Source organism: Rhinolophus ferrumequinum, chromosome 10 (assembly GCF_004115265.2).
Source record: "Rhinolophus ferrumequinum isolate MPI-CBG mRhiFer1 chromosome 10, mRhiFer1_v1.p, whole genome shotgun sequence".
In the NCBI taxonomy this organism is placed as follows: domain Eukaryota; kingdom Metazoa; phylum Chordata; class Mammalia; order Chiroptera; family Rhinolophidae; genus Rhinolophus; species Rhinolophus ferrumequinum.
This window is the reverse complement of record NC_046293.1, coordinates 55,994,344-56,007,136: the sequence shown is the minus strand read 5'-3', so window position 1 is coordinate 56,007,136 and position 12,793 is coordinate 55,994,344. Positions and strand designations below refer to the sequence as shown.

Here is a 12,793-nt window from a genome sequence, read left to right as displayed (position 1 = left end):
ATTTAGGCAGATGAGACCCTGGGTGACCTCACAGAAAACTCATCTGTCTCACTGTGGCAGAAGGCAGTAGAGATTCACCAGATATATGGGCAGGTAGATGGGGACAGCAGACATGTAAGAGGTTCCCTATGCAGATACTAGAAGACTGAATATTTTGCTCTGAGGTCTATCCTGCCACCCCATCATTAATAGTTGAGATATTTTTTGGATTTGAGAGATTAATATCTGCTTAAATATTACATTTCAGTTTATTTAAGATTAAGATCATAACTTTTTTGTATAGCTTTTGCATTTTCCTAGAGTTTTTAAAAAAGATTTTCATTAAAATATAGCTAACATACAATGTTATATTAGTTTTAGGTGTATACCATATTTTTCAACATTTATATACCTAAAGAAGTGATCACCATGATAAATACCCTAACCATCTGACACTGTACCACACTATCGCAATATTATTGACTATATTCCTTATGTTACACCCTACATCCCCATTACTACTTTCTAACAACCAATTTGTACTTCCTACTCTCTTCCTATTATTCACTGACCCCCTCAACCCCACTCCCATCTGGCAATCATCAAAATGTTCTCTGTGTCTATGAGTTTGTTTCTGTTTTATTTTGTTCTTTAGAGTTCACATTTAAGTGAAATCACATTGCATCTGTCTTTCTCTGTCTGTTATACTCCACTCAGCATAATTCCCTCCAGGTCCACCCATGCCGCTGTAGGTGGCAAGAATCCATTCCCTTCCATGGCCAAGCAATATTCCATTGTATATATGTACCACCTCCTCTTTATCCATTCATCCATCGATGGACACCCAGGCTGCCTCCACATCTTGGTCATTGTAAAGAGTGCTGCAATGAACATATGGATGCACACGTCCCCTTGAAGTAGCGCTTTGGGTTTCTTTGAATAAATACCAAGAAGTGGGATAAGTGGGTCCTTCTTTCTTTCCTGTTACAGCTTTTTTTTTTTTAAGTCTATTTTGTCTGGTATACATATTGCTATCCCAGCTTTTTGTTTATTTGTTTGTTTCCATTTGCATGACATATCTTTTTCCATCCCTTTACTTTCAGTCTGTGTGTGTCTTTCAATCTGAAGTGAGTCTTATGTAGGCAGCATATGTAAGGGTCTTATTTTCTTGGGGGCTTTTCATGAGCTCTGAGCTCAGACCTGGAACCAGGGAAGGATGGCTTCAGTAGTTCCTTGCATTTCTCATATTGGCTTCTGTTCTCCTTTACATGAAGAGAGATTTGCCAGTCACAGCCATCCTCCCTAGGTATATACTAGGGATGCCAAAAAAAATGTATACATTTTAAGAGATGTTATCTATGTATTACTTTTTGAAGTTGAATTGAATTATGGTAGCACTGTGTAGTATCATGTTTGCTCAAAAGATGGTGTTAATCAAATGAATTCTAGGGTCATCATTGTATTACAATTTTAATACAGTTTTTTCCTTTCTTAAAATGTGTACACATTTTTTTCTTATCCTCTGTATATACTGGTCTCATTGCTCAGCAGGAAAATGTTCCAGATATCATGGATGGATAGAAAGCTCTCTCTCTCTCTCCCTCCCTCTCTCTCTCTCTTTCTCTCTCTCTCTCTCTCTCTCTCTCTCTCTCTCTCTCTCTCTCTCTCTCTCTCTCTTCCCCTCCTGCTTTATTGCCTCCCTCCATCCTTCCCATCTTCCCTCCTTTCTGAATGGTTGATGGATACATTTGGCAATTATTGTCCACATTCTATAGCTGCTGGACTGTATACAATAGATTGTATTTTTATTGTAAGATATAGTTTCAGCTATATTGTCACAGACACCAGAATTAACAGTGGATTATACAAGACAATTGTTTCTTTCTTCCTCATGGAAAAATCTACAGTAGTATGGTGTCTCCTCTCTATTAATTTGTTATAGAGACTAGATAGAGACAAATTTGTAATTTGTAATAGGGGCTCAGACTCCTTTGGTCTTTTTGCAATGCCATCTTACAGTCCAAGATGGCTCCAGCCCACAGGAATGGGACAAGGAAGGACAGGCCTCTACCCTTTAAGGTCATAGCACAGATGTTTCTTTTCACTTGTGCTCATAATACACTGGCCAGAACTTAGTCACATTGTCACATCTAGCTACAAGACAGGCTAAAATTGTGGTTCTCTATCTGAGAGCTATGCATTCAGCTAAAACATTCATTATTATGGATGAAGGGAAGAATGCATATTGTGGCACTGCTGGCAGTCTCTGCCACCCAAAATAAGTCAATTCTTGTTGGGGATCTTCAGCAACAGCTTCTTCCTTTATAGTCTTTGGTGTTCAAAAGGTTTAGTAATTGCATTTCTGAATCTATGGGCCAAATGGTTGGGATTTCTCTAGGAGGACTGGACTGGACTTTCAGACTCTAGGAATCCTCCCTTTCTAATGTACCCGAGCCTCTCTTAATGGCAGAGAATTGAGAAGAGTTTTGAGACATTTCTCATGAGGAATCAGTTTTAGTCTTTGAGTTACTTCCTTTGCAGGTTAGAGAGCGTTCTCTATTTTTCTAACAATTTTGTTGAGGTATCATTTACATACCTTAAATTCACTCATTGAATTTTATGTAAGTGTACAGTTTGATAATTATTTACTAAATTTATACAATTTGTGCAACCATTGGACAGTCCAGTAATAAAACATTTTCTTCATCCAAAATGTTCTCTTGTGCCTGTTGGAAGTCAATTCCCATTTCCAATCCAGTCTCCCCAGGCAAACTCTGATCTGCTTTCTGTCTCTATAGATTTACGTTTTCTAGAAATTTTATACAAATAGAATTATACAATTATGTAGTCTTTTGTGTCTGGCTTCTTTTACTTAGAACAATGTTTTGGGGCTTATCCACATTGTTGCGTGTCTCGATAGTTCAGTCTTTTTTTATTGTTGAATTGTATTCTGTAAAATGGGTATACCACATTTCGTTTATCCATTCACCAGTGAGGGACATTTGGATTGCTTCCAGCTGTTGGCTAATGTAAATAATGCTACTGTGAGATTCAAATAGCTTTTATATGAACATATGTCTTCACGTCTCTTGAGTAGATATCTGGGAATGGAACTGCTGGGTCCTATGGTATGTTTAACTTTTTAAGAAACTGCCAAACTCTTTCCAAAGTGACTGTACCATTTTACGTTCCCTCCAGCAATGTATGAGAGTTTTATTTTCTCTAAACCCTCACCAACACTTAGTATTGTCAGTCTTTTGGATTATAGCCATACGAAGTTCCCCCACTACTTTGAAGTTAAAGCTTGCGTCATAAAACCTGGCAAATTTAGCATAGTCATTTTCACCCCTGAAAGGGTAATAACATCCTTGAGGAAATCTGGGTCCATGTTCCTCTATTAAGCAAAGAAAACTAAAGGTAGACGTTCTTTGAAAACTGTTGACTCTTATTTACCAGCAGTCCAGCAAGTATTTTTTTTTATGATAGTGAAAATATACTTTATTTTAATACAATAGCTGCCAGCAATATACTGGTTCCAGAGAGACAAAAGAAAATACAAGCATTCTATAATAAGCTTTCATTTGCCTTTTCAAGTAATTCTGAAGAAAATACTCCAATTCTGTTCAACATTATGACTTGAGGAGTTGAAATTATTTTCCATGATAAAAATATAATTTTGACAGCCCCAGCCTTGATAATTTGTAAAGAATGGAATAAAAAAAGCCCATATAGTGTATCAATAATGAATGCTCCCCTCTCTTTGAATCAAATATTATAACCAGTGTAAGAAATTGGTTAATCAATAAACTTGATGAAATGTGCATCAAAATGTTCATGAAAAAAAAAAACATTTCTATTTCTTATCATTTTTACCTTGTAGATATTTTCTAAATGAATATTTTAAGTGCACAGAAATGAAAGCTATCTACATGCAACTCTGGAGAGATTCAAAATTCAATGGAAGTAAAAATGCCTAATGTATAGAAAATCTGCATTTACATTTTTTAAAAAAGGAAGTCATATCAACTTAAATGGTAGAAAGCTTTCCAACTATTGAATACAAAATTTTTTCAGAATCCCTTGGGAAATAGTGATTGCTTCCATTTTGACTCTCATCTCCTCATTGGTTTAATTGAAGGGGGAAATGATTCAGTAGTTGCAGAAATAATATCAGGTTATTCCATCATGTCAATGTATACACTACATGAATTGCCATGAAAACTTTTATGTCCCAAATCTCCACCAATTTTAAGCTGTGATCTTTCCACAAATATAAAATGGGGTAAAGAGCATGTTTTAGGATCATCTTTTTTACTGGCTTTTGTCCATTTGCCAATTTCAACTCTATTTGATTAACTTCCCTGATAAAGTATTAAGTAAGATCTTTATTTTTCTACAGAGAAAAATAATTCTGCCTTCAACAAAATCGTAACAGGTAGACCTGCCTTCCTTGCACATCGAGACAGCCAAGTGTAATCCTGGGGTAAATTTAAAAAAAAAACAAAGACAATAGCCAAGATGAAAATACTCCACAGGTGAGTTTCAGAGTGTGTTTTGCATCACTGTATTTTAAGAAATGCTGCTCTTTCCTCACTTGCCCTACTCCATGCACTACTTAGTCCAACCACTCATTTGAAAGAATAGACCCCCCCTTCTTTTGAATCTTTTTCATACTTTAAGCTTTGAGGAAAGGTTCAATATCACCTGAATTTCAAGTTACCACTATTAAAAAAATAGGTGAAAAGTGATGATGGCTGTCTGTGTACTGGTGCAAATGTGACATTTTTCACTCATTGAAGCTACTGCTATAGAATTTCTCAATAGATTACCTGATAGTGCTCCTTCCTGGAACCAGATAAATCACCATCCAGTATTTAATTACAAAAAGGTGGGTGCCCAAACTTTTTGATCAGCTATAAGGAGCTCTAAGAAAGGTAAAGCAAAAAAAAAAAAAAAAAAAACTCCCTGAGCCAAATGGATACAATATGGAGCTTTTCTTATCTTTCTATACTGAGCTAATTACTGATAGGTTAAAAAAAACGCAGTATGCTTATAAAAACCAGATTGCTTCCATAAAGCCAGTGCTTCTTAATGTTAGCCTATCAAGGGGGAAAATCGTTGCCATTTTAAAGAAATATATACAAAATTTCCAAAAACAGCCTATGAGAAATAGCACTTCTTAAAATAAGTTAGGTATAAAAAATTACCAAAAATTAATGCAGTTATAACCCCAGCTCTGGAGTCGTACTTAAAAAGTCTAATTTTTAAAAAAATTAACAAATATATAGCAAACTTTTTTATTTTCACCAAGTTCATCCTCCCTTGTTAGAGTACAAATAATCCCTGGTTTAGGACTTCAATTTCAAAGAAACAAACAAACATGCAGAGTGCTATTCCTCAATGTAGCTGCAGAAAAATTTAATTGAAGGAAACACAATGATTGAGATTAGGCAAAACTGTGGTAATAACGTACTCACCACAACTATAATTTAGTCCAAAAGGAGTGACCCAGCCTCCACCCAAAGTCTAACAGTAAAGGGGGGTGGGACAGGGAAAGCTGGTAATGTGTGGGTTTTGTCTTGTTTTTAATATAGGATGGATGATAATGCATCCTTTAGATTACCTACATTAAATATGCTTTAGAGACAAAATTCTACTTGATATTTTGACAAACCCACCCTACCCTACATTCCTTAGGTTAATTTCTGTAAAGTGTTAATTTTTACCTTATTAATCTTTGTACTGTGTTATAACTAAATCAACTAAATATCAATTTATGTAGTGTTGCTCAAAATATCTACAAACAGTAAGGTCTATGCTTACCTAAAAAGGAGCTTTTTAAAATAAAGGAAGAAAGCAATAATGTTCCAAATGAATGGCACTGGGCAAAACACATACAAACAAACACATTTAGAGTATCAGGTGCCCAATGGTTTCTCTTCTATGGATAAAATGCTCGAGGAAGATCTTGAGAATATCATCCCTCCCTCTAAACTTTTAGCTTCTACATAGTGTCAGATGTTATAACTGGTATAAAGAATAAATGCTTTTAGGAAAAGTAAAAATCCATGTACAAAGTCAAAGAGCAAAATCTGTAGTGACTTTCTGTAGAAGGAAGGCTCTCTTCTCTGGTGGTAACTCCCTTGGTACATATCCAGGATAGACTAAGTTGGCACAGTATTTTGAAACAGTAGCAATCCTTCATATACTCTTACTAAATATTATAAAATTCCAAAAAATACATAAATACTCCTTGTACCATGCATTATGCACCAGTTTGGGGCTGACTGATGAGGTCATGGTTACTATTTTAACTGTCAAACATTGCACCTCAAAAGTCCTGCCACAGTGAATGGACACAATGATGAGGGCTCTAGAGAGATGGCAAACTACCTCTAAAGTGAAAAGTTTCTGGCGAAATGTCTCCAAATTAGAGGAGAGGAGGATATGGGATAGGGGAGGTAGGCAGGATAACATTTTAAAATAATACTGCTTAGGAGTGTATGTTTAAAGATAGCCACTATACCTTGTCTATCCTTTATCCTAATCTTGAATAACTGCCATGTTCATGCAAAATAAAATTTCTACTTTATAGGAAGAGGAGCAGTCTGTTAGGGAAAGCATATTCTTAGTCAAGGAAAGATGTGAAGACATCTCTCTCATAAATGTTATTTTACTTGGTAAGTCTTTTGGCTACGTCACTATATGCTATTTCGACCTCCTTGTCACTGGGGCAGGTATTGGTGAACTCGGCCCTACAAGCATTAGTTAAGTATCTCCAGATGCCAGTCATTCCTTTGGGAATATCAAAGTTGCGGTGTTTTTTGGCCACCACCCTGACAATGTGCACTTTGGTCAGCAGGTTGCAATTAGCCAATGTCATTTCATTGCCATCCAAAAATTTCCGTGTGGAAAACAATGTCCTCCATACTGTTCTCATCAAATTCGTCAGGGAGAGGAGAATTCAGATACTCATCCAGTTTCTGCAGTGTTTTCAAGAGACCCCTCTCCAATGCTTCATTAGCCTCTGGCCTTGAATTCTTAATATATGCAGTGAATTTGGCAAAGATGTCCATCCCAGCAGTATTTGATTGTGGGTGTTTTGGTGAAAGCTTTAAGTACCTTTTCAGGTCAACAGTTGTGACACTAAATACAACTCCTTTGAGCCAAAGAATCATGAAGAGCCTCTGGGAAAAGGGGCAGTTTCCTAAGCTTTCACCATCACTACCAGCCTTAACGAAGAGCTCGGTGCTGGGCTCTTTGTCCTCCTCCAGCCCGTTCAGCGGCATCGACAACGCCATGGCCAGCGCGGCCGGGCTACACAGACGGTGGTAGCGGAGGCAGCTTCTGCTCCGGGGCTGCTCTGGTGTGGGCTCCTGCCGCGCGCGCGGCGCCTCCCTGGACAGTCCGGGAGTCGAGCTCACCTCAGCCTCGACTCTTCAGCTCCACCCCACGCCTCGCGCGTGATTCCAGCAAGTATTTTTGACCTTTGGTTCAGAACAACTGATTCTGAGCCCTAAATGGCTCTGATCCACAGAGAACAAGTCCCTCAAAGCTGATCTGTGTAATTCCAAGAGAACTAGCTTCCTGAAGTCTTCCACTGTGGTATTTATTCTCCCTAGCATGTGAGTCTCCCTCATTCCCCCATCTTCCCCACTGCACACGTGCACAGGTATGTGTGCACAAGCACACACACACATACACACGTATGTATACATAGTTATATTGGGAATTTGCTTTCTAAAGCAATTCAACTCTGGCTTCAGTGAGACCAGTAACCTATATCTGAGGTGCCCCAATGAAGGCCCTCCATGGGGCTACTGAAGACATTCTCCTCCGAGTGTCAAAAATCCAAAACCATACCTTATTCATTCATTCAATTGATTTGTGTAAGTACCTACTATAGAGCCCAGCACTGTGCTAGGGGTTGAGGATACAGTGGTGATCATGCCACAGTTCCCACTCTAGAGGAACTTTCATTACCAAGGAGCAGACACAAATAAATGAGCATTTATAATAAAGTATGTTGAGCATAATGGCTGTTAATAGGAACTCATATAAGACAGTAGCACTTAGTCTAGACCTGGAGGATGACAGAAGGCTTCTTGGAAGAAGTCATGTCTGAACTAAGATTAAGGAATGAGTCAGAGTTAGGCAGGCAGCTAGTTTACATTGTGCATTGTTTACAAATGTGCAAACCAGGATAAGTTTAGCTCAACCTTCCACCCTCTCACCTGACTTCTAGATCACCCTCTACTTTGCTTCCTTGCCTCACCCTACTTATGTAAATTGGTTTGTGATCTTCCAGGGAAGCCAGTTTATTTTAATGTTTATTTAAACCAGGTAGATTTAGAAAGATAGCCAGAGAGATTTCATGCAGCAATGAAAACAATTGACCTGGTTAATGAGAAACAAAAATCTTAGATTTCCTGGCAGCTTCCCAGCATGACATAAAACTAGTTGACATAGAAAAGATTTATGCCCCTGATGGGAATTGGACTCAATAATCTTGAAATTCTAGTCCTGGTCTACTACTGAGTAACTGGGTGATGTTGAGCAAGCTTCTTAACATCTCTAAGTCCCCCCCCCCTTTTTTTTAAAGATTTTATTGGGGAAGGGGAACAGGACTTTATTGGGGAACAGTGTGTACTTCCAGGACTTTTCTCCAAGTCAAGTGGTTGTCCTTTCAATCTTAGTTGTGGAGGGTGCCGTTCAGCTTCAAGTTGTCCTTTCCATATTAGTTGTGGAGGGCACAGCTCAGCTCCAGGTCCAGTTGCCGTTTCTAGTTGCAGGGGGCACAGCCCACCATCCCTTGAGGGACTCAAGGAATTGAACTGGCAACCTTGTGGTTGAGAGCCCACTGCCCCATGTGGGAATCGAACCAGCAGCCTTCAGAGTTAGGAGCATGGAGCTCCAACCGCCTGAGCCACGGGGCCAGTCCCAGTTCTCCCTTTTTCATTAGTAAAAAGAGAGGGGTAAGACAGTCTCCAGTTGCCTCCCACCTCTATTATGAAGTGAACCAAGTTATTTAGCAAAGCTAAATAGAAATAAATGATCTATTTCTACATGGTGGTGTCATAGAAAGCAAGCTGAGGTCCCTACTAAAAGGAGAAAGATTCTACCTACAGGGCCAGTGTAGAATTTAGGAATAGAACTAGAGGGCTTGCAATCTACCCCAGCAGCTTTCTCAGGATTACCCTGCACTTCTCTCATAGATCTTTTTCCTACGTGTGGTTGAAAAAGCTTTCCATTGTGTCCCTATAGACTGTACCTATTTATAAATGTTATTAATTGAAGCAAATTGATCTGTCTGTAGAGACAGACAACAAGGGGCACACACTGACTATTTTATATGACCACACTTACTACTCGGCCAAGTTACATTACATTCCTCTCTCATACTAACTTTCCTGGAAGAAACCCTGCTTCTAACTGGTACTAAGTAAAACCTATATAGTAAGTGAGGTAGACTCACTCTTGGGCCCACTACAGGGATCCAGATGCTTTGGAAGTTTAAACCAAACACTCTAGTGGACTCTAACTCCAATATAACGCCTGACAAATCCCACACCAAATATGATTCAGAAGGCTTCGCTGAATATACAGTTCTTGACTCTCTTGAAGAGTCAACCCATTTTTTCCCATTTCCAATTTCCAGTTTTAGAATAAATGACTTCCCCTTTAACACTCCTGCTGGGGGCGGGAAATGGTAGACAGCCTCTGCATTCTGTGTAAGCCCAAAGTTCTTATATGATCCAGAGAGCAGGTGAGGGGTGGCCTAAGAGTGTGAGACATTCACAGCCAATTGTGTGTTGTTGGGGGGTGGCAGAATTGTCAGGTTGGTTTTCAGTTCCTTTGTGGAAATTTAAATGTGAATGACTGAGCTGTTCATAAGTGACAAAGGTAGGAGGGAAATGTTTATTACAGACCCATTCTAACCTGCCAGTGGCGGTGTCTTCTTTACTCTCCAGTAGTAGAGAGTGATACCTTAAAGTAAATGTTAAGTACTAACTCTTTCAAAGTAAGAGTTTCCCACTGTCCTAGGTTTGAAAGCCTGCAATAAGATAGAAGAAAAAATAAAATAATACTAGCAGCCAACCTTTATTTAGACCTTCCTATGTGTCAAGACCTGGGCTAAGCATTTACATGTATATGTTTATATGCGTATGTTTACATATATTATCACCTTTAAAGCCTATAAAGTGTTAGTTCTTCTGTTTTGTAAAAGAGGAAACAGAGAGGTTAAATAACTTGTCCACAGTCACACAGCCAATAGCCCTGATCTGAGCCAAATTTCAAGTATGTTATTGAACTTTTGTCTCTGGATGACATTCTGCACTTTGATCATGAACAGATAAATACAAGGGGTTCACTGTCCTCAGTCTAGGAGGGCTAGTCCCTCCACGTTGGAATACTCCATTGTTCATGCTGCAACTAAGTGGCCACTTGTGCCATTTCATGAGGGCTCATGACACCTCTTCTTAACAGATTGTCACCCAGATGTCACTGTGTGTAATGGTAGGATGAGGATAATTATATCTTGCCTCTCAGAGTGTTTTTGAGGATTAAGAGAGATACCATCAGTGAAGAGTTTTCCTCAGAGCAGTACATCATGATAAGCTTGGGATAAATGGCAGGTAATTTTACCTACTCAATTATTACATATACCCATTGTCTAACCACTGTACTTCTCTCAGTAAAACCAGGATGGTTTGCAAATCCACAAACATAACTTGATCTCCATTGCCCTGTATTACTCATTTGTTTTTAAAGGTTGTAGATGGGAACCTGGGGAGACTGGAGAGTCCTGTTTCCATCAGAGGGATCTGCAACTCAGGTTAGAACTGTCCTCACCTTTCAGCTTCTACTCTAGAGATTGAAACCTACCCTAGACACATTTCTAGAAGGGGAAAGCACGTCCTCCCCATTTTCTCCACAAAAGCAGTTCCTACTAGTTATTCAAGGCTCCCTTTAAGCATCACTTCCTCCAGGAAGCCTTCCTTGAATCCCTCCTTTGTGAGGTGACTATCCTCTTTACTCTCACAGCCTGATCTCTCACAGATATTTCTCTGTATACTCTGCGCTCCTGGAGGGCAGGGACACTATTTTCATTTGTGTACCCCACCCATAGGAAGTGTTCAATAATGTTTGTGGGATGAATGTCACATAGGTATTTGCTTCCTGAACGAAAGGTCCATTTGTCAGGCATATTAGCCCCTTATAGCAATGTTGTTTATGTTGTTCCTGCACAGATATCAAAGGAAGTGCTCGCTTATACATTTAGTAAACCTTACCTGCTAGATGAAATCCTGAGGTCTCGTCTTGTTTTTCCTACCTTACCTTAAGGTTGGTTCATAGCTTAAAACAGATGAACAAACAAGCAACACACATACACACACACACACACACACACAGATGAATGTGCCCTTTTATTGTTTTTCTTTATTATATAAGCAATATATGCTCATTGTAACACACTAGAACACATGAATAACAAAAAAGGAGGAAATAATAATGAGCATAATTCTACCACTCAGCGATAACCACTATTAATATTTTTCTCACCATGATGCAAACTTGTCTTTATTTATGTGTACACTTTAAAAATAGGTCACAGTGTTCAGATGATACTTTTTTCTCTTTATATATATTTAAGTACTAATATCCTTTATGTCATATTAGATCACATAGTTTTTATTGTATTAATATACCACATTTTATTTATTCTTGGTTGGCTGTATTCTTTCCAATTTTTAGCAATCATCCACAGCACTGCAAGGTGGTCAAATGCTTAAGTTGTTACTTCATTATTACCTTAGGATAAAATTTTGAGAATAAAAATGCTGGTCCAATAAATATGTATAATTGATGTGGTTTTTAATGTTTTTTATGAGCTACCAAATTACCCTTAGCCTCCACTGTCAGTGTATAAGTACCCAGGTCCCTGAGCTCTTGCTGACCCTGGACACTTGCATTAAAACAAAACCAAGCAGCTGTAGGCTTGTGTGCACAGATGGCCAAGTCCAAAAACCACATCACGTACAACCAGTCCGGAAAACGGCACAGAAATGGCATCAAGAAGCCCCGATCACAAAGATACGAATCTCTTAAGGAGGCGAACCCCAAGTTCCGGAGGAACATGCGCTTTGCCAAGAAGCACGACGAGAAGGGCCTAAAGAAGATGCAAGCCAAAAATGCCAGGGCCATGAATGCACGGGCTGAGGTCATCAAGGCCCTCCTAAAGCCCAAGGAGGTCAAGCCCAAGATCCCAAAGGGCAGCAGCCGCAAGCTCAGTCGACTTGCCTACATTGCCCACCCCAAGCTTGGGAACCGTGCTCGAGTGCGCATCGCCAAGGGTCTCAGGCTCTGCTGGCCAAAGGCCAAGGCCAAAGCTCAAACCAAGGCCCCAGCCGCGCCTGCAGCTGCAGCTCCGCTTGCCCAGGCCCCCATGAAGGCTCCAGAGCACAGGCCTCTGTCTGCCAATGTGAGGATGGAAGGACTGGTGGGACCCCTGGGCTGCTGTCTGCATGGGGCTGGTGTCCTCCTGTGCTAGTTGGACAAATAAAGCTGAGGCAGAATCTATCATAAAAAAAAAAACACAAAAAACACCAAGCAAAAAATACATTTGGTTATTGCAAAGTCATTCTTGCTTTACTTGGGATTTCTTTAACCATTGCAAAATTTATTTTCGTACGTTTACTGATGCTTATCTCTTTTGTAAAGTGACTATTCTCATCATTTGTTTATTTTTCTATTAATTTGAATGCTTTTTTTCACTTGAGAGTTAGATCAGTACCCAGGGTCTCTTGGACTC

At 39.3% G+C, this 12,793-nt stretch overlaps 2 protein-coding genes across 2 annotated transcripts; one reads left to right on the top strand and one right to left on the bottom strand.

Annotated features, from left to right (window-relative positions):
- Positions 1–6,185: 6,185 nt before the first annotated feature.
- Positions 6,186–7,280, bottom strand: LOC117028997 (chloride intracellular channel protein 4-like). Its single transcript, XM_033117949.1, is given in 2 exon segments — positions 6,186–6,896; positions 6,898–7,280. Coding segments are annotated over 2 exon segments (627 nt in total). The 3' UTR covers positions 6,186–6,652.
- A 4,712-nt stretch (positions 7,281–11,992) lies between these two features.
- On the top strand, positions 11,993–12,532 carry LOC117028834 (60S ribosomal protein L29-like). The gene has a single exon (XM_033117692.1). It carries the CDS (start codon positions 11,993–11,995, stop codon positions 12,530–12,532), a length of 540 nt encoding a protein of 179 aa, XP_032973583.1.
- Positions 12,533–12,793: the final 261 nt, after the last annotated feature.